Raw genomic sequence first — 24,487 nt, 5'->3', positions numbered from 1 at the left:
ATTCTATGTCACGTACATTTTACCATAATAATAAAAAAAATCTCATTCCTAGCTGCGTGACCTTAAGTTACTTCACCTCTCTGTGCTTCAGTCTCCTTATGATGACGTGGGACTAGTGATAGCATTTACCTAAAAGGGTTGTCATGAAGATTAAAAAAGATAACGCAACAAGGCTGCCTGCACATTAAAAGGGCTCACTTAATGCTGTCTAAGACAAGCAAGCAGCAATTCACGTGCAGTCTGATTTTTCATAAGCAATAGTAGCGCCATTCACATGCAGTGCCACTGTCCAGAGCTTGTGTGATAAGGAATCATGTGTACTGGGTTCCAGTTATACAAAAGAGGACATTTTTAAACTACTAAAAAAAATAAATAAATAAACCAACTCCTTATTTTGGCAGGGCACGGTGGCTCACACCTGTAATCCCAGCACTTTGGGAGGCTGAGGTGGGTGAATCACCTGAGGTCAGTAGTTCCAGATCAGCTTGGCCAACATGGTGAAAACCCATCTCTACTAAAAATACAAAAAAATTAGCCGAGTGTAGTGGTGGGCGCCTGGTAATCCCAGCTACTCAGGAGGCTGAGGCAGGAGAATCGCTTGAACCCGGGAGGCAGAGGTTGCAGTGAGCCTAGGTTGCACCATTGCACTTAAGCCTGGGCAACAAGAGTGAAACTCCATCTCAAAAAAGAAAAAAACAAAACTAACTCTTCATCTTAACTGGTTTTATTGTTTCTTCCTGGAACTGTTAATCGCCCTCCCTTGTTGCTCAGCACGTGCAACAAGACGCAATGGTGCCTTGACAAAGTGTTTTACTTCTCCTGGGCCCAGTCTTCCCACTGATGAAACAAATTGGATGAAATCAGAGGTTCTTGAAAACTGGAGTGAAGACAGGTCTGAGTGCTGATGTCACTCTAGCAGTTTGTTAAAAATACAGACTTCTGGGCTCTCTGAGGAGATACTGCTGAGGTCGGTAGGGCAGGGGGACTACACTGGCATTTGGAACGCTCCCCCAGGTGATTCTAATTAGTAGCCAGGTGTTGGGTCCATCTGATAAATAAGCAAAGACTTCAGCAGTGCTTACAGCCTGTTCTCAACCTTGGCCACATCTGAGGATCACCTGGGAAGCTTTGACAGATATCTTTTCCCAGGTTCCACTCCTGGAAGCTGATTTAATTAGCCTGTGATAAGTTCCAGGCATAGGGAGTTTAAGTGAGTCCCCAGGGGATTCTAACACGCAGCAGACATCGAGAACAATTCTGGAAGGGCATTCTGGCTTCTGAGCATGCATTAGAATCAGCTGGAGGGCATGCAAAGCCACAGGTGGCTGGGTCCCCACTCAAGTTTCTGATTTAGTAGATCTGAAGTATGGCTTGAAAATGTACCTTTCTGACAAGTTCCCTGACACTGCTGGATTGGAGACCCACTGTTCTAGAACCTTAGAAACTGTCGCTTAGACCTGCAGCAGAGACATCACCTGGGAGCTTGTTAGAAAAGCCAAACAGGGCACATCCCAGCCTGTGGAATCCAAGTCTGCGACGTGAGTCGTATGTACATGAGAGTTGGAGAAGCACTGAGAACTCTGCCTTTGAAACTTCTGTGGTCCTACCTTCTTTATTCTGCAGGGGAGGTGGAGGGCATCTGTTCTAGAGCAGGAAGCGGACTTTGGAAGAGGCCAGCGGCTTAGCACTGAGAGAACTGGCCCAGCACTTGGTCTCTGCCCTGCCTCCGTGTTTGCCAAGGAAAAGCCTCCCCAGCTTCAGCGCTCCTGTGCACACGCTACACGAGAATGAGATTGATTACCTTGGCATGGTTGTAAATATCCACACAGTTGTCGGTATTGATGCTTTTCGCGCAGATAATCTCACAGTGTCGCTGCAAAGCCTCCAGCTGGAAAAACTTCGCAGCAGACAGAAGCTAAAAACCACAGAAAGAGTCTGTTAGAGGCTGGGAAGGAGGCAACAGTAAAGAACTACAGTGGTGAGACAGTCTTCATCCTCATCTTCCACAGCAGTGTCACGGGTAGGGGGAGGGAAATGATGCATAAAGGTAACACTGCAGGAAGAGGACAAAAATAGGACTCCACCTTCAGTGAAGAGGGGCGAGGGGAGGGCCACACGTACCCAATTCACACCCATTACAGCAGGACATCAAACCCAAATTATGTCCAGAATAAGGGTGAAGGTCAGGGTATTATCAGCAAGATGGAAATCAAGGTGGCTCACTCCCTCTGTTGTCCGGGTCTCCACTCAGGTGTCACCTCCTCAGGGGAGCCTCCCTCCATCCTGTCTGTCCTCCATGCCCTGTCTCACTCCTCACAGTCACAGGACCCCAGATGTGACATCGTGTCTGCCTCCCTCGCTAGAGCCCAGGAGGGCAGGGATCTTTGTCGGTTTTCATCACTGCAGTACCCTGGTCCCAAGCACAGCGCCGCCTGGGAGATGCTCGACAGATGTGTGTTGATGGAACCACCGGCTTCCGGGAGGGGAAGGAAGAGCCAAGAGCAATAGTTCCAGCGACTGCTTTTGGGGACGGGGACTGGAGGGAGGGCAGGGTGGGCCCGGGCAGCTGCTTTGTATTCAAAACTCTTCTGTATGATTGAAATGATTTTAATGCACATTTTAAAAATTTTTAGTTAAAATTTTTTATTTTTGTTAAGGCTAGACAAATGAAACAGTGGGAGTGGAGAAGGAACAAACAAATCCATAACTGGTTGTGATCAATTAGTTGTAAACAGGAGGGTGAGTTGCTCATGCCTGCAATCCCAACACTTTGGGAGGCTGAGGTCATGAGTTTGAGATCAGTCTGGCCAACATGGTGAAACCCCATCTCTACTAAAAATACAAAAAATTAGCTGGGCATGGTGGCGGGCACCTGTAATCCCAGCTACTCAGGACGCTGAGGCAGGAGAATCGCTTGAACCAGGGAGGCAGAGGTTGCAGTGAGCAGAGATTGCACCACTGCATTCCAGCCTGGGGGACAGAGTGAGACTTTGTCTCAAAAAACAAAAAATAGTTATAAACACCACTGCACTTTTGTTTACAAAAGAGCCCACATCCTTGAGACTAAAATGGTCAGAGGAGTAGTCCAGGGAGACAAGAGAGTAACTGTGTCTGTGTGTGTCTGTGTGTGTTGTGGAGGTGGAGGTAGAGTGACCGCGGACGGTTTCACAGAGTAAGAAGAAAAGGATAAATGGGCCATACAGTGAATACACAGTCCTAATGGCAATCGCTATGTGCCAGTCACTGTTCTAAGCACCTGAACAATTTTTTAAGATCATCTAAAACACCCAATGAGGTAGATAGTTATCCCGTTTTATGGGTGAGGAAACTGAGGATGAGAGGTTAAATAACTTGTTCACAGTCACACAGCTCAGAAGCGGCAGAGCCTGGATTTAGACTAGTCTGGCCCAGCAGCCGTGTTTTAACCACCGTGGGGGGTCTCCTCTTCAACAGTTGATTGTGTCCTGACATCTCTCATCAGCCAGGCACCTTGGATGTCAGACAACTGACCGCAATCCTGGCTCTTTTGCTGAGGATTAATTGGGGGTGATTTTTGGCTTCTGTTTCAAAGCGTCCAGTTTCTATTAGGAAAATGAACAAGATTTCCACTTCTGGCAAAGAACAGGGGGACAAAACAGGAGCAGAAACAGGCCTCCTGGACAGGCAGGGCTAGAACCGGTCAAATTACAAGAGTTAGACGGGGGGAGGGGAAAGTGAAGTCACAGCGTGGGCTGCGTGACTGTGGGATGCTCAGTCTGAGGAAAGCCGGGTGGAGACTGTAATCTGCCCTCAGCTTCTGCGTCTTGGAAGAATGATGGACAGCTTTGTGATTTCAGGGATGTTTTTAGGGGATCTAATTCTTTTATAAATAACAAGGGAGAAGACATCATCTAGGATATTTCCTGATGATGTCACTATTAGAGCCTCAGCTGTGCCCAGAGCTAGAGCTAGCCTGAGACTTTTCAAATTCCTTCCCTTCCCTGCCCCCTGCCACCAAGGCCAGTTAAAATTGGGTTTCACTCAGTGGCTACTGAAAGCCAGTTTTTCTGATGAGAAGCCCTTCCTGTCTTGGAGGACAAAGGCGTCAGGAAGGAACAAGAGCCCCAAGCCTTCATCCAAATGAAAACGTAACACAGGTCCTTCCTGACACTGCCACACACGCTGGCGACCCGAGTTTACAGAGGTGCCACCCAACGGGACCTGTGACAGCCAACACCATGAGGAACCCCTTACCTCCATGATCTCATTGTTTTTAATGAGCAGTGACTCTGGGCCGCCGTAGTAGAGATATTGCATAACCAGCTGGAAGAAAACACACAGAGAAGAGTGTTAATGGCAAAGATGCATCATCTTAAAGCCATTCGGTGGATGTCCCAACTCAGGCTAGTTCCTAGGACATCCTTTCCAAAACGCTGTCCACTTCCAAGTCGCCAGTGACCAAGAGCTCACTACTTCAAGGAGAGAAGACTGCCCATATTGAACAGTTCCATCCATCAGATAGTTTGTTCTGATACCATGTTGAAACTTGGCCCCAGATGGCTTCCCACCCCCAGCTCCATGCCCACCCTCAAGACCAAACTAAACAGCCCTAAGCTGCTGCTCCTCATGACGGCTTTTCCATCTCTGCATGATAATCATGGGGTCCCCTCCCACCTCCCACCCCAGTCATGCTGCCTGGAACTGCCGCACACGTGGCCTGGCTTAAAGAACCTGCACCAGAGGGTCATTCCCCTGCCAACATGGCCCAGTTTGACTCAAAGCCTCCTGCTGAAGTCCCAGAGGGTGACTCTGGGATGCCACAGGGCCACCTGCTCCTTATTACAATGTGATGTGCTCCAGGATGAAGCCAGGAGGGATCCGGGGTTTCTGCGGATCACCGATGATATAAATGGTCCAGGCCAGGCTGTTCTTTATTCACGTGACTCATGATGCCCAAACAGCAGGCCAAGTCTCCAGAGCTTTGCAAACTGGTATCCCTTGAATGAAATGGGGCCCAGGGATGTATCTGACTTTGCTATCTTATCTTACTTACAACAACGGGGTGTTCATTTTTTAGGTGGTGTGTATAGTCTCCAGTTTCCCAGTCCCCTCTACTTCCTATTGTCTTCTTTTTTTTTTAAGATGGAATCTCACTCTGTCACCCAGGCTGGAGTGCAGTGGCGCAATCACAGCTCACTGCAACCTCCGCCTCCTGGGTTCAAGTGATTCTCCTGCCTCAGCCCCCCAAGTAACTGGGACTACAGGCACACACCGCCATGCCTGGCTAGTTTTTTGTATTTTCTTAGAGGCAGGGTTTCACTGTGTTGTCCAGGCTGGTCTCAAACTACTGACCTCAGGCAATCTGCCAGCCTCGGCCTCCCAAAGTGCTAGGATGTTAGGCATGAGCTACCGCTCCTGCCCCTATTGTCTTCTACCTGCATACTCGGCAAACTCACTTTACCTCTCTGGCTCTAGGGCAGCTGTCTGGGCCAAATCTATAGACTGGTTACCTCCCTTTTTTGGGTACTTGTAAAATGAGCCTGGACTGGGCTGTCCTCCATGGTCCCTTCACGCTGAGAGTCTGTGACCACTATGAGACACTGACAAAGTGCAATGAGCCTGCAGTTGGGCTGCCTCCGTTTCTGATCTGGCTCTGCCACTTAAAAGCTGGGGGACCCGAGTTAAGTTAGGCTCTGTGCGTCTCAGTTTCACACATGTAGAGTGAGGATGATGGTACCTGCCTCATGGAATTGTGACGAAGACTCAATGAGTCACTGCACTGAACAGGCCTAGCAGGGACCTGGCGCACAGCAAGCGTTCTGCAAATGTCAGCTCTTTAATTTTCTCTGAGGCTGAAAAGTCTTTTCCCACGTTTCTGCTACACGCTGCCTCGTTCTCACCCAGGCCTTCTGAAAGCCTTTGCAATTGGTCTCAAACTGCTTTTTGCATGTGTGTTTAAGTTGTTTTTAAAATGCTGTTTACAGCTTTATTGAAATTCTTATTTATCATTATTATTTTAGAAAGGGTCTCATTCTGTCACTCAGGCTGGAGTGCAGAGGTGTGGTCACAGCTCACTGTAACCTCAAACTCCCGGGCTCAAGCAATCCCTTTACCTCAGCCTCCCAATCGCTAGGACTACAGGCACACACCACTGTGCCTGGCTAATATTTCATTTATTTTTAATGTGAGACAGGGTCTCACTGTCACCCATGAAGTGCAGTGGTGCGATCACAGCTCACCGCAAACTCTGCCTCCCAGGCTCAAGCCTTCCTTCCACCTCAGCCTCCTGAGTAGCTGTGACTACAGGTGCGCAGCACCATACCTGGTTAATATTTGTATTTTTTGTAGAGACAGGTTTTCACTATGTTTCCCAGGCTGGTCTTGAACTCTTGAGCTCAAGTGATCATCCTACGTCGGTCTTCAAAGCACTGGGATTACAGGTGTGAGCCCTCATGCCTGGCCAAAAGCTGCCTTTTATGCTCCAACCACTTGTCCGCATCAGAACCTCCCACCCTGTCTTCCAGTCCTGTGCTTTTGCCCACACTGTTCCCTCTGCTAGGACGCCCCCCCCTTCTTCTATCCACTGCGCTCTGCCCACTCCTTCTGCATCTAGTAAGTGGCCGTCTGCCCCGGGGCGCCTCCTCAGCTCTCCACCCTGCCCCAGGTCACCTCAGGCAATCCCTCCTCATCCTCCACTGCGGTGCTGATTCTCACTAGAGTCTGAGGGCACAAGCATGTCTTGCCCATGGCTGTGCCCCAGGGCCTGGCGCCCAGCAATCAAACAGCCTGCAGTGTGCACACTCCACCCGTAAACACAAATCCTCGCCTCTGTGTTTGAGTCTCCCATGTACCGACTTTGGGCTCCTGGGACCATCTGCTTGGCGGCAGCTGAGGCTTTGTGAAATAACACAGCACTGTTTACCCTGCCGTCTCCCACCCTGATGGGTCATAAGCATGTAAAATACCAAGTCAGCCAGTGCTGGGATCGGGCCTTATTAAAATCCATTTGCTCTCCTAGCAGTTTTCATTTATAAAGGCTACACAAATAACAATACAAGCCACGATAATGACTGCCCTGAACATTTACAAAGCATTTCCCTAGCAGGTCGTCTCATATATTCCAGGTGGGGCTGTGGACTTGAATGCTGCTCCTTGGCGGACAGAGATCCTGGGGCTAATGGAATTTAAATTGGGCCAGCACAGGCCTTTCTGCAAGGGGGTGAAATGAACACTTATTAGGCCAAAGGGCCTGTTCGTGGAGTTGTTTTTCTTGGCAGCTGCCAACCTCCCTGAAGCAGGGATTCAAATGGCGGCCACAGCCTCGAGGAGGCACCCCCCCAGCCTCCAGGTGCAGCCTCAGCTGTGCCCGGCCCTTGCCTGCGTGTGATGTGAAACAGACTTCGGGGAGGCGACCCGAGGCAGCCTCATTTACTAAATTCCTCTGTCAGCTTGGAGCGAAGTCAGCCGGCCCCTTGGGGTCTCCTGCTGGGTCGCATTCAGCCCTCCTTGGACTATTTCAAGCCACAAATGAGGCTTTTCTTCATTTATGGGGAAAGGGCGGGCATGTGGAAACGTCCCCAGGGCCTGTTAAATCTTCCCTTCCCATTACAGTAACGTGAGGCTAATGTGGCCAAGAAACCTTCCCCGGTCAAAGGCAATTACAGGCCTCAGCATTCCTCCAGGACTGCCCTTTCCCATGGAGGTCTCCTTCAGTGAAGCCGCTTGGCAAACATTTATTGAATGCCTATTACGAGCCAAGTTCTTATTACAGGAACCTCCCTAGTCTGTCCCAGGCTTCACATTGTAAGCACCCTCTTCATGAGCGCTGGGGGTGTGGGGGGGGCACACATTTTCCAGCTTCCAGCTTATGCTCCAAACGAATGGGCCAGAAGATTCTTTCCTCAGGGCTGGGTGAGTTTAGGGAGGGCCCAGGTGCCCACAGAAGGGAGGAAGTTAAGAGAATGGGTCCGGGAGTCAGCCAGGCCTGGGTTTAAACCTCAGCTCTGCCAGGAGCAGCAGTGGGAACCTGGACCACTGACTCCGCCTCTCTGAGTACCTGCCCTCGTCTGTAAGATGGGGATTATAGTACCTCGCAGGGCAGCTGGAAGGATGAAATGAGGTGAGGGGCAGACACAGGTCCAGAGCAGCAGCAGCACCTGGGTTCTTGTTAGAAACGTGAATTCTGACGTGGTACATATATACCATGGAATACTATGCAGCCATAAAGAGTGAGATCATGTCCTTCATGGCAACATGAATGCAGCTGGAGACCTGAACCAATCCATCTCACGCCTGTAATCCAGCTCCATCCATGTACTGCACCCAGGTTCTCACTTGGAAGTGAGAGTACACATGGACGCAAAGAAGCAAGGGCAGCCGCCGGGGCCTACTTGAGAGCAGAGGGTGGGAGGAGGGTGCTATGCTTATTCCCTGGGTGTCAAAATAATCGGAACACCAAACACCCATGCCACGCAATTTATCTAATGAACTTGCACGTGTGCCCCTGGAACTAAAAGTGAAAATGTAAATTTTCACAGCTGCAGAATCAGAAACTCTGGGGTGGGGTCCAGGAATCTGCATTTTAATGTGTCCTCGGTGTTTTAACAAGCACCCCACCCTTCTCCAGGTATTCTGAGAGCTGTGAATGTGTAAGAAATGTTGTCACTGAGAGCACAGGTTCTCCACCCTGGCTGCACATTGGGATATTGAGAGGAGGTGGGGGAGCCCTCAAAATGCTGACGCCTGGGCCCCAGCCCTAGATTCTGATTTAATTGGTCTGACTTATGGCCCGGACATTGGGAATTGTCAAAGCTCCCAGGTGATTCTAATGTGCAGCTGAGGTTCAGAACCACTGGCTTCGAGCCTTACACATCGTGCCCAAGACATGAGAACTGTTCCTACTCTCAGCACATTCCCACGTAGAAAGGGTCTTCTAGAACAATGTCCCGGGCTTTGAAAGGGTCTTCCAGAACAATGTCCCTGGCTTTGTCCAGGCAGACTGGGTTCAAATCCTGGCTCTATCACTGACTAGAACTAAGACTCTGTGCATATCATTTAGGTTCTCTGGGCCTCAGTTTCTTCATCTATAAAAATGGTGGTAACGCCAGGCTCAGTGACTGATGCCTGTAATCCCAGCACTTTGGGAGGCCAACCATGGTGGGTGAATTGGTTGAGCTCAGGAGTTCAAGTCCAGCCTGGGCAACAGGGCAAAACCCCATCTCTATAAAAACTACAAAACTTAGCTGGGTGTGATGCAGCACTTCTGTAGTCCCGGCTACTCAGGAGGCTGAGGTGGGAGGATGACTTAGAGCCCGGGAGGTAGAGGTTGCCATGAGCCAAGACGGTGCCACGGTACGCCAGCCTAGGCAACAGAGCCAGAGCCTCTCTCTCTCTCTCACAATCCAGATAACACGTGTACGCACAGATCAGTGCCTCACTACTTATCTCCCTCCAAAGCAAAGCCACGCTGCATGGAACCCAGCTTTCCAGCCCAACAGCTGCCATTCAGGAAAGAGCTGTGACCACTTTGCTCTCAGTGGAAAATGGTGGGGAGTGCCTAGGGTGAGGGGACATGGGCACTTGGATGTCTGGAGTATGCCAACTCCCAGGCCCACCTTGGGGTCCAGCCTCCTCACTACTCCCCTAACCTCAGGGGGACAGCTCACCCAGGCTTATCTTTGGAAACTTTTTCTTTTTGAGATAGGGTCTTGTTCTGTTGCGCAGGCTGGAGTGCAGTCGCACAGTTATGGCTCACTGCACCTTGCTTGACCTCTCAGGCTCCAGCGGTCCTCCAGCCTCAGCCTCCTGAGTAACTGGGAGTATAGGTGTGTGTGACCATGCCTGGATAATTTTTGTATTTTTAGTAGAGACAGGGTTTTACCATGTTGCTCAGGCTTGTCTTGAACTCCTGGGCTTAAGTGATCCTCCCATCTCAGCCCATACTGGCCTCCCAAAGTGCTGGGTTTACAGGCACGAGCCATCGCACCTGGCCTGGAAACTTCTTTCAACCTTTCTCCAACCCCTAGCTGAAAGTAACCTATTCTGCAGGGTCTTGTGCTTAGTGGGGAAGCGGTTTATCAGTTATGCCTTAAAACTGTAACAACCCACTTAAAAATTGCCATGATGCAGCACATGACAAGTTGAAGGTTTTTTCATGTTGTTCCACTTGGTGTCTGCAAGATCCCAGGACGTGGAGGTGATAAAGAATAGCATATTAAAGATGAGAAAACGGAGGCTCAGAGAAGCAGAGTGTCTTATCCATGGCTGTTCAGGAAGTGTTCTTTATTTTGAAGCTTTAATCATAACCAAAGAAGTGCATCTCTAATGGTGGAAATTCAGGTACTTCAAAAGGTTTTAGGGGATAGTGGGGGTATGGGCATGGTGCCTTCCTGGCAGCTTTCTAAACAGCAGGACCTGGGGGACCAGAGTCACTGGTGGAGGGAAGAGCTTTTCCTGGCACGGTTGCATTCAAGGCCCACACTGGCCCCAATGTGTCTTTTTAGCTTCCAATATGCCTCAAAGCCCAGCTGGAGGGACTAATCATCACTTTCCCTCAGAAACACCCCAAGACTTTCTACTTCTGTGCCTCTGCTTATGCTGCTCCTCCCCCTGCAGTACTCTCTCTCTCCTGTCAACCAGATGAGGAAACTGAGCCTCAGAGTAGTTGGATAATTTGTCCAGAGTCATTCAAGAGGCATTGATTTTAAACAAGGGACTCCTGGAATGCAGCTCTGTCCTTCAAAGCCCAGATCTGGACCCTCCCCATGACCCTGGTCCTGGTCAGCCTTGCCTCCTGCTTACATATCTCTGTATTGTCCCTTCAACTCCCTTAAAACTCTGGCCAGCCTGAGTCCTACCCACCTGGTACTCTTTCCAGGGCTGTCCTTCCTGAACTGAATTGGAGGAGAAACAAGTGCCTGTTGGCATTCTATAAACGCCACCCCCAGGTCACCCACACTGTCTGATGAACCCTGGAAGGTGGGAGGACAGCCTGGTGGGGCCAAGGGGCCTACACAGCCTTCAGGCACCAGGAGCGTCTTGGAGCTGTAGAAATCAGCTGAAAAGCCAGCTGGGGAGTGAGTGAATTTCTATTAGCTGTAAGAACGTCGTTGCAGAGCAGGATTTATGAATCAGGCATAATTGAAGGAAGGTGGAAGAGAGAAAAAGCTGCGGTGCCCCTCAGAAAACTCACATAAACCAAAACCTATTGTTCACGGCATGAACTCCCCCCAAACAGGAGGACACATGGTAATGTCATCTGGCCTCTGACGAAGAAACCTTCCTTTCCTACTTGGGTTAGATTTAGACTAAAGCTAACATGATACCAATTCACTAAAAGCACCGCGGTTCCCGATGACGCCGGGCTCAACCAAAGTTCTGGGACTCCGCACACGCTGTTCTCTTTGTCTGGAATGTTCTAACCCTCTTTCTTGAGCCCTCACCTTCCTGAGCCTCACCAACTTCTCAGCTTTGGATGTTTTGGCTCGTAAGGCCTCACCAGGAGGTTGTCTTCACTTTCCCTGGTCTGAGTTGCTGCAGCACGTTGGCTCATTCCTCTTGTGTACCCTACCGTATACTGTAATTGACAACTACTCAGTCGCTGCCCGCCGCCCGCCAGACTCTGAGTTCCCACAAGAGGACATCCTTTATCCTGTGTCCCCAGCCCTTAGCTCAGTGTCAGGCATAGCAGGCACTCAGTTAATGCTGCAGGGATGAATGGATGGAAGCGGAAGGGGCGCTGTGAGGCGGGGCCGGGAGTTCAGGAGACTGACAGCTCATTCCAAGGACTTCTCCAAGTGGCCAGTCCTCAGGCTGAGGATCTGAGGCAACCACCTGTGCCCTGTGCCCACCAGCACAGAGCCCACGCCACACCAGGGGCTCACCTGAAAGATGGAGTATTTCACATAACCGATCTCTATGCAGGTACTGTCATTTGTCGGCTTGCTGGAGAGGAGTGCTTTGAACCTGAACAAGGACATAAAAAAAGAGATAAAGACTCACACAAAAATCCATGGCTTGCAAAAAACTCAGCTCTCCTGACAATACAAATATCTTGTTTCTTCCCCTGCAACTCGGAAATATAGCAGCAGTATATCCTTACATTTCTTAATTTAAACCCTCCTATTATATCATAATCTAATTTGAGGTTAAAGCTTTAAAGTTAAAAACAAGTGTTTTGAACGATAACATTCTTTCTCAAACTGGCGATTGGAAAAGAATGAATGCCTGTAAAACCCTGTCCCTCTTTCAGGGCCGGTCACGTGGCCGCCATCTTCCTGGCATCTTTCCTGAGCCTAGGGCTATGGCTTCACTCCCTCCCCTCTGGTGATGGAACGTGCTTTGCTCCATGAGCACAGGGTCTTCAGTGGCTCCTGCTATATCCCCACAGCCTGTCCCTGTAGGAACCTGACATATCGTAGATATGTAATCAATGTTTGTTGACTGCCTAATCATCTCCCTTACGGTGACTTTCTGTCTTGGGGTTTCTTTTTCTTTCTTTCTTTTTTTAGATGGAGTCTCACTCTTGTCACCCAGGCTGAAGTGCAGTGGCACAATCTCAGCTCACTGCAACCTCCACCTCCGGGGTTCAAGCGATTCTTCTGCCTCAGCCTCTTGAATAGCAGGGATTACAGGTGCTAATTTTTGTACTTTCAGTAGAGATGGGGTTTCACCATGTCAGCCAGGCTGGTCTTGAACTCCTGACCTCAGGTGATCTGCCCACCTCAGCCTCCCAAAGTGTGGGGATTATAGGTGTGAGCCACCATGCCCAGCCCTGTCTTGGGTTTTCAATGCACTTTCCTGCCCATTAACTAAACTAAAAGCTCTTTGTGGGTAGAGATCTTTTAACTAGCACGTTCTTTCTCAAACTGGTGACTGGAAAAGCTTTTGTGGGTAGAGATCTTATTGATGGATCACAGTGACAATATGTTTAAGAATAAGCTGATATGTGTCTCTGTTTTTTAAACTTATTTTTGAAATTATAGATTTATAGAAGAGTTGCAAAGACAATACAGAGAGTTTCTGTTTACCCTTCACCCAGCTTCCCCTAATGTTAACATCTTACACAGCCATAGTACCTTTGTCAAAACTAAGAATCTAACGTTGGTACAATATTGATCTGGTTTGTCTATGGTGTCATGACTGAAAACTGTGCAAGGGAAAACATTTTTCTTGTGGTGGCAAAGCAGACATGTGGGGTTTGTGTTTGGTTTTGGGGGAGGGGGACTGGAGATTCCTGGATACTTTCAGAAATGCAGGGAGTGGGTGGGCACAGTGGCTCACGCCTGTAATCTCAGCATTTTGGGAGGCTGAGGTGGGCAGATCTTGAGGTCAGGATATCGAGACCATCCTAACACAGTAAAACCCCATCTCTACTAAAAATACAAAAAATTAGCTAGGTGTGATGGCGCAAGCCTATAGGCCCAACTACTCAGGAGGCTGAGGCAGGGGAATCACTCGAACCTGTGAGGTGGAGGTTGCAGTGAGCTGAGTTTGTGCCACTGTACTCCAGCCTGGGCGACACAGCAAGACTCCATCTTGACAACAACAAAAAGATGCAGGGAAGGCTAATGGTCAGACACATTCTCTTAGCAAACTTCCTGGAAGGCAGTTCCATTTTTGGGTTCCCAGTATCCTTACCCAACTCAGGTACTCCCTGCTCACCACCCACTCCTGGTCTTTTTTATTTCAGCATCTTTCTCTCCTGCCTCCTCCTCATTTCAGCATCAATCTCTCCTTTGCTCCAGCCACACTGCTCTCTATTCAAGTCCCTGGATAACGTGGTTCTAAATTGTCAACTCAATCTCAACTCAAATCAAAAGGAGAAGAAAGGACAGCTGGAGAGCTAGCATAGAGGGTGAGCAGATCTTCCTATTGCTACATGATACTACTGCCTGTTAATTCCACAGTTAGGGAAAAGTCAAGTCAGAACTTGTGTATTTCAATGGCTTATGCCAAAATCTGTTCCCTGACATTTGGAGAGTGGCCCTCTCAAGGCTGCCGTGTGTGGGGTCTCAGGTTGTTCACTGCACAAGGCCACCTAGCCAGGGGAGCCAAAATCCAACCCATGCTCTGTTCCCAAAGCTCTGCCCACTTTATTTGCTCAGAAGAGGGGGGGCACCTTCTTCTAGGTTGTTTATGCTAGCGGTTGCCTTGAGCTCTTGAATTCTTGATTTACTGAAGATGATCTGTCAGTCCAGGGAAGAGACCACCAAAATTGAACTTTGAAAAATAGTAATAGCAACAGCCAAAGTCATAATGCAGCTGCTTTCAAAACCGCGGATACATACCTTGGAGAGGCTGTAAATAACAGCACTTTGTGAGCATAAAATGGTCTTCCTTCTACCAGAAAAGTAACATCAGACATTTCTTTATTGTTAAGAAAATGAGGATCTGGAATGGGAAAGGGAAAAAAAGTAGCTTTAGTGGAAAAAAGGATGAAGTTTAGATTTCTCCTGTAGAAAGTGCAAATAAGAGTAAGCAAGGAAATCTTGGTGATAAAATACTCATTGGCAAGACAGCAACCAAACATCAGACAGGACTAATCAGAGGAACAGTCAAGTCGCTGAATTCAGTTTTTCGTGGGAAATCCTTACAGCTTATTTGTGATTAAAAGTAGCATCTCCCCAGAGAAGACTCAGCTATAGCCAGAGTGAACTTTCCAGATGTGAAAGGCAATCACCTGCCCACCTTGTCTCTAAGAATGCCACTCATCCCCCACTGCTGCTTTCTCTCAGGGCTCAGTGCTTTCCCTGCCCAAAGGAAGAGATTTAGAAGAGCTGCCGCCTCGCCCCTGCATTCCAGGTGATTTAAGTCCAAGCCTTTCTTTCCTGGGGTCGGTAACAAATGAACCAGTCCTCTGCCATCATCTTCTAAGATAACAAAGATTTACCTACTACTTCCTGAGCACTTACGATGTACAATTTGGGTGCACATTATCTCCACTGTGCAGTTGAGAAAACGGAGGCACAGAGAATTTACAGTGACTTGTTCAAGCTAGTGACCGGTGGAGAAGCCACGATTTGGGCCCGGATATTCTGACTGGATGGCCTGCTTTGTTAAACACCAGGATCCTCCAATTTGCCTGTCATTTCAGCCTTGAGACCCAAGGCTCCTTGGGTCCAAGAGAATATCCATCAACTCCCTCTGTCCTCCTAAGTGCTTCTTGAATCTTCCATTTCCCTCCATTTCCTTTGACATTACCCTAGTTTGGGCCACATCCTCTCTTTCTGGGAACTCACAGGTGCCTCTGTTGGTCTCTCTGCCTCCACTCTTGGCCCCCTCAATCTGACGGCCCACCTCACTGCAGGAGCCATCCTTCCTCAAAGCTAGCTCTGGTCATGTCCCTCCCCTCCTCTGCTATAAATCATTCAATAGCTCCCCAGTGCTCCCAGGATATAGTCCAAACATCTTAATGAGGCCACTTGTGACTGGGCTCCACTGCCTTCTCTGGCCTCTCCCTGTCAAACTGTGTGTGTGCTTGAGCAATGGGTGGCTCTCAGTTCCCCATGGGTGCTACATGCTCTCTCCCATCTGGACCTCTGCACACACTGTTTCTTTACCTAGAACACCCTTCCAGCCCCTTCCAAACCTGGCTCATCCCTAGGTGGTCTTTAAGTTTCAGACATAGTGATCAGATGCCCTAGGCTGGTAAGCCTTGCCAGACTCTACCACCTTCCCCAGACCCAGTAACCCCAGCTGAGTTCGCACAGCATATGCACCCCTGCTGTGGCCTCATCATGTTATGGTGTGTCTGTGTCTGTCCATTTCAAACCCTTTCATCTGTATCTAGTAGAGAAAGGTGATAAAGTACAATAAGAGTGCGGGCTCTGAGCTAGAAATCTCAGCTCTGTAACTTTGGGCAAGTTATTTATCCAACCCATGCCTCAGTTTCTCCTATAAAATGGAAATTATAATACCCACTATACTCCTTCACCACAGAGTAGTGAGGAATAAATGAATGAAGGATTTATGGAGAGCATTTAGCAAAACGGCTGACAAATGAGTATCCCTCAATAAACATGACCATTATACTATTAGTAGATGCTCAACTGATGTTTTTTGAATGAATGAAAGAACGCCTTGACTCCTGTTGCAGACACTTGCCCTAGAAGGCTGCGGAGGACCCTGGGGCCCTTCTTAGCCTGAAGGCCGGTTTGCTGTTGATGGGCTCTTCTCCAGGGGTTCAGGGGCTATGCTGAAATGAAACCCCATTGCTTCCTATGGCTGGATTTATGGGTTGTCCTAAACTACTGAGGGCAGGACCAAGCCCCCGCCTTCCTGGGAGCTGTGACTGCTCAGGTGTTGGGCTCACCCTGGCTGAACCTTGGGCCCCTGGCCTGGCCACATTTTCCCCAGACAGCTGTAACTTGGACCCAGAATTTGCCTTCCAGACTGATTCTCTTCCCTCAGCCCCCGAACCCCGTGTGCCCTGACGGTCCTCGTGGCCCTCCACTTACCTTTGTCTGTCAGTACAGAGCTACCTCACTTCTTATTTTTTTTAAAAAAGCCTCTTATTTAAAAAATATCAGAAAAGCATAAACAGTAAAAATCACCCGTGTATTCCCACTTTCTCTAAACACTGTAATTAGAAAACTCCCCCGAAATTCTGAAATGATCCAGGTAAAAGGAAAAGAGGCTGGCTGCCAGGGAAAGCCTGAGTTGATGAAAACTCATTTCTTCACTTGAGTTTCTCTCTGCTCAGTAACCTGCCTCCCTCTGCTCACCCATCACACCCGCCATTCATCTCCAGCCAGTCCCGCATTCCTGCTTCCCAGACTGTTTCTATCCCCTCCTTATGCCTCTTTTTACCACTCTCCCAGAATTCACTGCGAGGGCAAGAGGGCATCATACCACAAACAAATCAGTGCTCTCCAATTTCCCTTAGTCCCCACCACTCCCTATTGTCTAATGCTGAACCCATTTCACTCATTTATATCACCTGCCTGGTCCCACAGAGATGCTGGTTTAAGACCCTTGTCACTGATCATTCTTGTCTTTCTTTTAAAGCAGGTCCCAGAAGAACCACAATTTGGTGCCCTTTAGTTATGCCAGCTTGAGCTGCTAGACTGGAGATGCAAAGTGTACCTGCTCCGTATTCCACTTGGTAATAATGACATGATGCTTTTTCTTTCCTATCATAGCTGGAGCCTCTCAGGTCTGCCTTTTCTTTTCTTCTTGGTGCTAATCCTTGCAATTCTAATGCTTGGCCTGGAAACCAGGTACTTTTAAAATATATTTTTTTAATTTTTTGAGATGGAGTCTCACTGTGTTGTCCAGACTGGAGGGCAGTGGCATGATCTTGGCTCACTGCAACCTCTAGCTCCCAGGTTCAAGTGATTCTCCTGCCTCAGAAAGAACCCAGTGCCTGATGGAAAGGTTTCTTCTTCAAAGTTTCAGAAGCTGGGACCACAGAATGACAAACTTACGGCTTCTGGGCACACCTGGGTTCAAGCTCCAGCTTCACCCTGTAGTGATACTGCAGCCATAATGTAGGATGAGTCAGAGTGCCTGCCTCGGGGGTGGCCTGAAGATGAGCTGAGAGGGAGGTCAAGTGCGTGGCTGGAGCCGGCACAGTGCATGCCTCCTGAGTAGGTAGGACTATAGGCATGTGCCACCATGTCTAGGTAATTTTTGGTATTTTTAGTAGAGACAGGGTTTCAACACATTGGCAAGGTTGGTCTCGAACGCCTGACTTCAAGAGTAGTGAGGGATAAAGGAATGAATTTATGGAGAGCACTTAGCAAAATGGCTGACACATGAGTATCCCTCAATAAAAATGACCATTATAGTAGATGCTCAATTGATGTTGATGCTTTTTGATCTGCCTGCCTTGGCTTCCCGAAGTGCTGGGATTACAGGCGTAAGCCACCAGGTTCAGCCCCAAACCAGGCATTTTTAACTCCTAGTGAAAGAAACCTCAGCAAATTCAGGTGAGGTGAAGGAAATGTTTCCTTCCCTCCTATAGCTAAAGGAAAGCAGATTTTATGCCAATGAAAAAGACCTTGCAAAAGTTTGCTCTAAGGAGGGTGTCTTATGAGGCACCTAGACATCAGAGATTGTTGCTATGTCCAGGGAATGCACCTCTCTCTCTTAACGTTTGCTGATTTGACTGGTCTTTATAACATGTTGCCCTGATAACATTTTAATTAATACCTGTTTCCTATAAGGTAGAAGCACTTCTGACTTGGGCACATCCCAGTTTTCCCCATGCATGGTCAGAGACAGCCTTTGACTCAGCTGCTAAAATTTTCCATTTCAGCAAAAAGTTGTGTCTCATTTAAATTAACAAGTTATTCAAGACGGGAACAAAAATAACTTAAAAATAGTCTCATGAATTCAGCCTTTTAATTAATCTAAACTGGCTCATCCCTTTCAAATGTTGCTAAAGAGTAAAAGTTTCAGAGTCTTCTATTGCTCAGATGTCCTTCAGTCTTCTCAGGAAAGGGAAACAGGAAGTAGGAAAGGTCTCCAACCTATCTAGGGAAAAGGAATCCTTTATCTTGAATACTTTATAACTCTTCAGGCAGCAGGGCGTCAGGCCCTTGCAACAGAAGGCTCCTGTTTCAGGCCTCAAAGCAGCCCGATACTCCTTCACCTTTTTGTATGCTGGTCAACCAGCTGCACCAGGCCCAGGATCCTCTGAAAGAGCCAGAGCCTGATGGAAAGGTTTCTTCTTAAGTCTCAGAAGCTGGGACTGCAGAATGGCAAAATTACGGCTTCTGGGCACACCTGGCTTCAAGCTGCAGCTTCACCCTGTAGTGGTACTGCAGCCCTAACGTAGGATGAGTCAGAGTGCCTGCCTCGGGGGTGGCCTGAAGGTGAGTTGAGAGGGAGGTCCAGCTCATGGCTGGAGCCCGCACAGTGCACGCTTCCACGAGGAGGAGGTTATTGATACTCTCGTGGGACTTCTGAGCACCCAGCCTCTGTAGCTCAGGTATGTACCCTCATGTTTTTATGGGTGTATGTGTGGGGGCTTTGTTCCCCCTTCTCTGGGTTCCCTGTAGAAGGATCTCCATTAGAGGAACAGCCCTGGCCCCTCACTGTCTCCTGCTCTTGCTTCTTGGTGAGGAAGGAGGACTTTTAGAGGGGAGGGTTTGGGGGACAGAGCTGCCATGTGCAGGGTGGCCTTCTTTCAAGAGCCACCCATGCAGGGCATATGTATGGAATCAGGAGGCCTTCCGCAGCCCCCATTGTCTGTGACTAGGGGATAAAGCCCCTTTAATTGGCAAATCTCCTTGTCCACATTCCCAAGGTATTTTCTCCAGTGTCATCACATAATGAAGGAGAAATTCTGATCTCCCCCAGCCTGACTCCTGTACCGATCCTGTTTGCCCTTGAACTCCCTCCCTCTCTCCTTTTTTATGGCATTCTAAGGCTCCTGGTCCTTAAATCACAAAGCAGCAGCCAACACAGGCCTGGGGGTGCTACTCACCCAAGCGTGAGGTCTGTTTCCGTTTGATCTCCGTCAGCTTTGGGATGGGGTAGGGCCCGTAGCAGTGTGTGAAGATGACGCACAGCTGCTGGCTGATGACTTCGTTCTGCAGAAAAGAAAGAGGAGGTTGTGATACTGGGGGCTGTGGCCAGCCTCAGCCAAGCTGGGCCCCGGAATGCGTCCCTCCAGGCGATAAGAGCTCACACATTTACTGCAGGCCCCAGGAGAGGTCCCCCGGGATAGCACAAGCCGTTTGCACTCACAGGTCCTGTGCTTACCTGCTCTGTTTTTGTCCACTGTCTATTTCTAGCAGGTCCACTGGTGAAGCTTAAAAAATTTGCAATTAAATTCTTCTCTCTGGCCCTCATGATTTGCTATCCACTCGAAAGCAGGTTTTTGCAGTTCATAGAGAAAGAAAAATAAGTTTTTACCCCAAACCCACCTTCACCAGTACTCTAAAATTCTGGAAGCAGCGAATTATCCTGAAATTAGCCCTTTTGATCCTGTGACTGTGCTCTCTATTAATGAGACAAACGCTCCTGATTCAGCTTTCTTGTGAACTTGATTCTGGTGCTGAGGCATTTCCGGACCCAGAAGTGCTCAGCTGAATCACTGATGCCAAACAAAAGGTGGGAGGGAGATGATTCTGCAACCCCAAACTACAGCTGCCTGTCACTGCTGGGGACATCGGAGCCTGCTTCTCACGGACCCCCATCGTCCACGTTTGCCTCTCCCCACTTTGCAGTCATTTCTTTACACCATTCTCCCTCCAGCTGCAGGGTAGAGGAGGAAAACATGAAACACAGCATTTTGTTTCTTTTTATTGGGTAAAAAGCTGTTGAAAGTAGGGGCTCAAAGGGGTTACGTTGGAAAAAATTTACAATAGATTAAGGGAAAAAATTAGGTTACAACACAGTTTGTACCATGTCTTTTTGGAAATAAAATCCTCTACAAATATATTTGGATTGACAGATATGTATAGAAAAAGATCTAACAAAGTAGGGTAGTTACCTTGGGGTGAGATGAGAATGTTTTTTATTTATATTTTCTACAACAAACAAGCTTTGCTATTATAATAAAAACAATATTCTTTTCGATTTTAAAAGATGGGTTTGGAGCCATTAGCGATGTGAGTGCTTCAAGCTGTTCTTAAATCTACCTAGTTCATTGTGTTCCCAAGGCAGAAGAATACAGCTTGGCATATGAAAGAAAATCCAAACCCTTCAATTAAAGTGGGTAGATCACAGAGGGAACAGTGTCACCTCAGATGTGATTCACAGAAGCACAATCATAGCTGAAGGACAAAGGGACTCAACTGTCAAAGATGAGACTTTATAACCAAAGGACATTCAGTGCTCCCCTCACTTAATACTCATTAAATTAATTGGCTGCCTCTGGGCTTAATGCAGTGCTTCTCAAAGTGTGGTCCCCAGACAGGCAGTATTAGCATCACCTGAGAGCTTACTAGAAGCGCAAATTCTTGGGCCTCGGCCCAGACCTTCTGATGTAAAAACTGTGGGAGTGAGGCCCAGGAAATCTGCATACTAACAAATTTTCTGGTGATACTGACATTCCCTTAACCACAGGTTTCATGCACTGAAATTCTCTCATGGGTTTGACCTGGGCTGCAGTCTGTAAATTTGTTTCCTCGGGCCTAAAGCCCTGCCACCCAAAATGTGCTCCACAGACCACAAGCAGCAGCCCCCTCTAGGACCCTGTAAGAAAGATACACTCCCATTCAGGCCCACCGAGTCAGAATGTGCATTTTGAACACAGTCTGCAGGTGACTCCCATGCACATCTGTTTGAGAAGCACTGTGTGGTAAGAATGACAGCCTCCTAGAGGACTGCATGCCCTAATAGCCCCAGGACTGGGACTGGGACAGCATTACCTTACATGACAGAAGCTACTTTGCAGGAGTAATTAAGGTTAGTGCTTTAGCCCATTAGGGCTGCTAACAAAATACTCTAAACTGGTGGCTTCTAAAATGCAGGAAATTTATTTCACAGTTCTGGAGGCTGGGAAGTCCGAGATCAAGGCGCCAGCAGACTCGGTGTCAATGAGAGCCCGCCTTCTCATAGATGGTGACTTCTAGCTATGTCCTCACGTGGTAGAAGGGGAGGTGAGGCCTCTCTGGGGTCTCCTTTGTAGACCTACTCACCTCCCAAAGACACCACCTCCTAATATCATCACCTTGGGGGTTAGGACTTCAACATTTAAATTCTGGGGGGACAACATTCAAAACCATAGCAGTTCCTCATGAGTTGACCTTCAAATAGAGAAATTATCCTGGATTATCTGGGTGAGCCCAAAGTAATCACATGAGGCCTTAAAAGTAGAGGCAGAAGAGGACTTCAGAAGGCAGTGGGGAGAAGCAGATGACGAAGAGGTCCCAGTCTGAGAAACTGATGCTCTGTTGCTGGCTTGAAGACGGAGGGGCCACATGGCAAGCTTGTGGGGGACACAGGTAACCACAGGAGGACTTAAGTGTGACACCAACAGTCAGCAAGGAAGTGGGGCCTCAGTCCCACAGCCATGGGGAACTGAACTGTACCCAAAATCTCTGAATGAGCTTGGAAGCAATTCTTCCCCAAAGCCCCCAGAAAGGAACACAGTCCTGCCGACTCCTTGATTTTGTCTTTGAGACCCTAGGCAAGAACCAAGCGGGGCCACACTCACCCAGATTTCCAACCCAGAGACACTGTGAGGTAATAAACAAGTGCTGCCTTATACCTCTGAATTCTGGTCATCTGTTACCGCAGCAATAGAAAATTAACACATCTCATCTAAAGTTTACACCAACTGGACCATATTTCATTACCTCTTTGACCCAGCATGCCAGACACATGGTGGCCACTTGATAAGTACTGGTTGGTCATAAAAATGATAAGACCTGTTAACTGCAAAAATACTTTGTAGAGACTGTATTATGAATGTCAGGGATGAGATCTCACTTGTCTACACCAGGGGGTGTCTCATGCATCTTGCTGGTGAATCAGCTCTAATCTAGTCAACTATGAGTGAAGTCATAAAAACCTGTTTCCTAGACTCTTGAACCTTGAGAAAGGCCTCTACAGCCTGTAGACTCTTCTGTGAGTTTTTCTTTTATGGCGGACAGTGGTGGTGGTTTAATTCAATTCAGCAGGTATTGATTAAACATGGAAGAGGTGTCCTGCCGTGTAAGAGGCACTCTGTTGGGGCCACAGAAGCAGGCAAGGCAAGACCCCCCCTCTGCTGGAACTCACAGTTGACCTCTCTTTCTAACTTCAATGTGTACTGTATCACCTGAGAACGTAAATATAGGGCTGGCCATGCCTATTCCGAATGGACAATCTTCAAATATTTAACAATGGTCGGGGGGAGGTACAACTCCCCACTTTTTAGGTTAGGGCAGTGCATGCTCCCTGCATTCCAAAGAGGACATTGTGGAAAGAGGGGAAGACAGGAAGTTTACAGTAGAGAAACTTGACAAACACTGCTTCAGCCAGGCAGCCCAGGTCAGCATCAATAGCCGTAACTCACCTTGATGGAATGTGCCCTTGATAAGATGTCTTTATCTCTGGGGTTTCCCTCTGAAAAATCCAAAACCCTAGTCTAATCATGAGAAAAACATCAAACATATTCCACTAGAGGGCAGTCTACACAATGCTTGACCAATACTCCTTAAAAGTTTCAAGGTCACCCCAAATAAGGAAAGTCTGAGAAACTGCCTCTGTTGAAACAAGCCCAAGAGATATGACAATGAAGTGTGATGCGGTATCCTGTCTGCGATCCCGGAGCAGAATAAGACACCAGGTACAAACTAAGGAACTCTGGCTATATCTCAAAGAACTAAAAATACAGCTACCATTCAACTAGTAATCCCGTTACTGGCTTATGCCCAAAGGAAAATAAAACATTCTATGCAAAAGACACCTGCACTCATGTGTTCATTGCAGCACTATTTACAATAGCAAAGACATGCAATCAACCAAGCTGCCCATCAATGGTGCACTGAAGAAAATGTGGTACATATATGTACACCATGGACTACTATGGAGCCATAAAAATGAAGGAAATCATGTTCTTTGCAGTAACATGGTTGCAGGTGGAGACCATTATCCTAAGTGAATGAATGCAGAAACCAAAAACCAAATACCCCATGTTCTCATGTGTAAGTGGGAGCTAATCACTGAGTATACATGGATGTAAACTTGAGCATAACAGACACTGGGGACTCCATAAGAGGGAGAGGGAGAGAGGGAGGGAGTAAGAGTTGAAAAGCTACCATTGGGCCCTATGTTCACTAGTTGGATGACAGATTCAATTGAAGCCCAAACCTCAGCATCATGTGGTATATCCATATAAGAAACCCGCACATAAACCCTGTGAATCTAAAACAAAAGCAAGAACAAAATCCTAAGGAACTATGAATGAGGTATGGATTTTAGCTAATAATAATGTATCAATATCAGTTCATTAGCAAATGTACCATAGCAATACAGCCTATTAATCATAGGGAAGAGTGAGGGGTTAGATGGAAACTCTTTGTACTATCTTCTCAATTTTTCTGTAGATCTAAAACTGGCCTAAAAAATAAAATCTTTTAAAATCCTGGTGTGGTGGTGCATGCCTATAGTCCCAGCTGCTTGGGAAGCCAAGGATTGCTTGGACCCAGGAGCTCAAGGCCAGCCTGGGCAACATAGCGAGATCCTGTCTCTAAACATTTTTTAAAAAATTGGCTGGGCATGGTGGTGCATGACTGTGGTCCCAGCTACTAGGGAGGTTGAGGTGTGAGGATGGCTTGAGCCCAGGAGTTTGAGGCCAGCCTAGGCAACAAAGTAAAACCCCACCTCTAGAAATAAATTTTAAAAAACTTCCCACCATGGAAATATGATTATAATGAAAGCACTAGAAGTTCAGAAGAGAAAAGGAAAGAGGGAGGGCGAAAGCTTAGAAAGGACATCAGGGGGTTCCCTACACTTCATCCATTCATTCCCCAGAGGTTTAGGGAATGCAGACTTTTCCCCACGCACTAATCTATATATCCATCCATCCATCCATCCATCCAGTCAGCCTTGAAATATTTATTGAGCA

The 24,487-nt window shown here is 47.9% G+C and overlaps 1 protein-coding gene across 5 annotated transcripts in view; it reads right to left on the bottom strand.

Moving 5' to 3' along the window:
* Positions 1 to 24,487, bottom strand: part of BTBD11 (BTB domain containing 11) — a 341,753-nt gene that overhangs the window by 5,763 nt on the left and 311,503 nt on the right. For all 5 annotated transcript variants that reach the window (XM_032300222.1, XM_032300202.1, XM_032300213.1 and 2 more), the window contains 5 exons: positions 19,412 to 19,517; positions 14,268 to 14,370; positions 11,862 to 11,943; positions 4,234 to 4,302; positions 1,802 to 1,915 (listed from right to left, as the gene is read on the bottom strand). In XM_032300222.1, coding sequence (XP_032156113.1) covers positions 1,802 to 1,915; positions 4,234 to 4,302; positions 11,862 to 11,943; positions 14,268 to 14,370; positions 19,412 to 19,517 — 474 coding nt within the window. The remainder of the gene's footprint in view (positions 1 to 1,801; positions 1,916 to 4,233; positions 4,303 to 11,861; positions 11,944 to 14,267; positions 14,371 to 19,411; positions 19,518 to 24,487) is intronic.

This window comes from Sapajus apella, unplaced genomic scaffold (genome assembly GCF_009761245.1).
Source record: "Sapajus apella isolate SASKATOON/1434 unplaced genomic scaffold, GSC_monkey_1.0 scaffold2, whole genome shotgun sequence".
Classification (NCBI taxonomy): Eukaryota; Metazoa; Chordata; class Mammalia; order Primates; family Cebidae; genus Sapajus; species Sapajus apella.
Note: the sequence above shows the minus strand (reverse complement) of the source record. Positions and strands in the feature narration are given on the sequence as shown.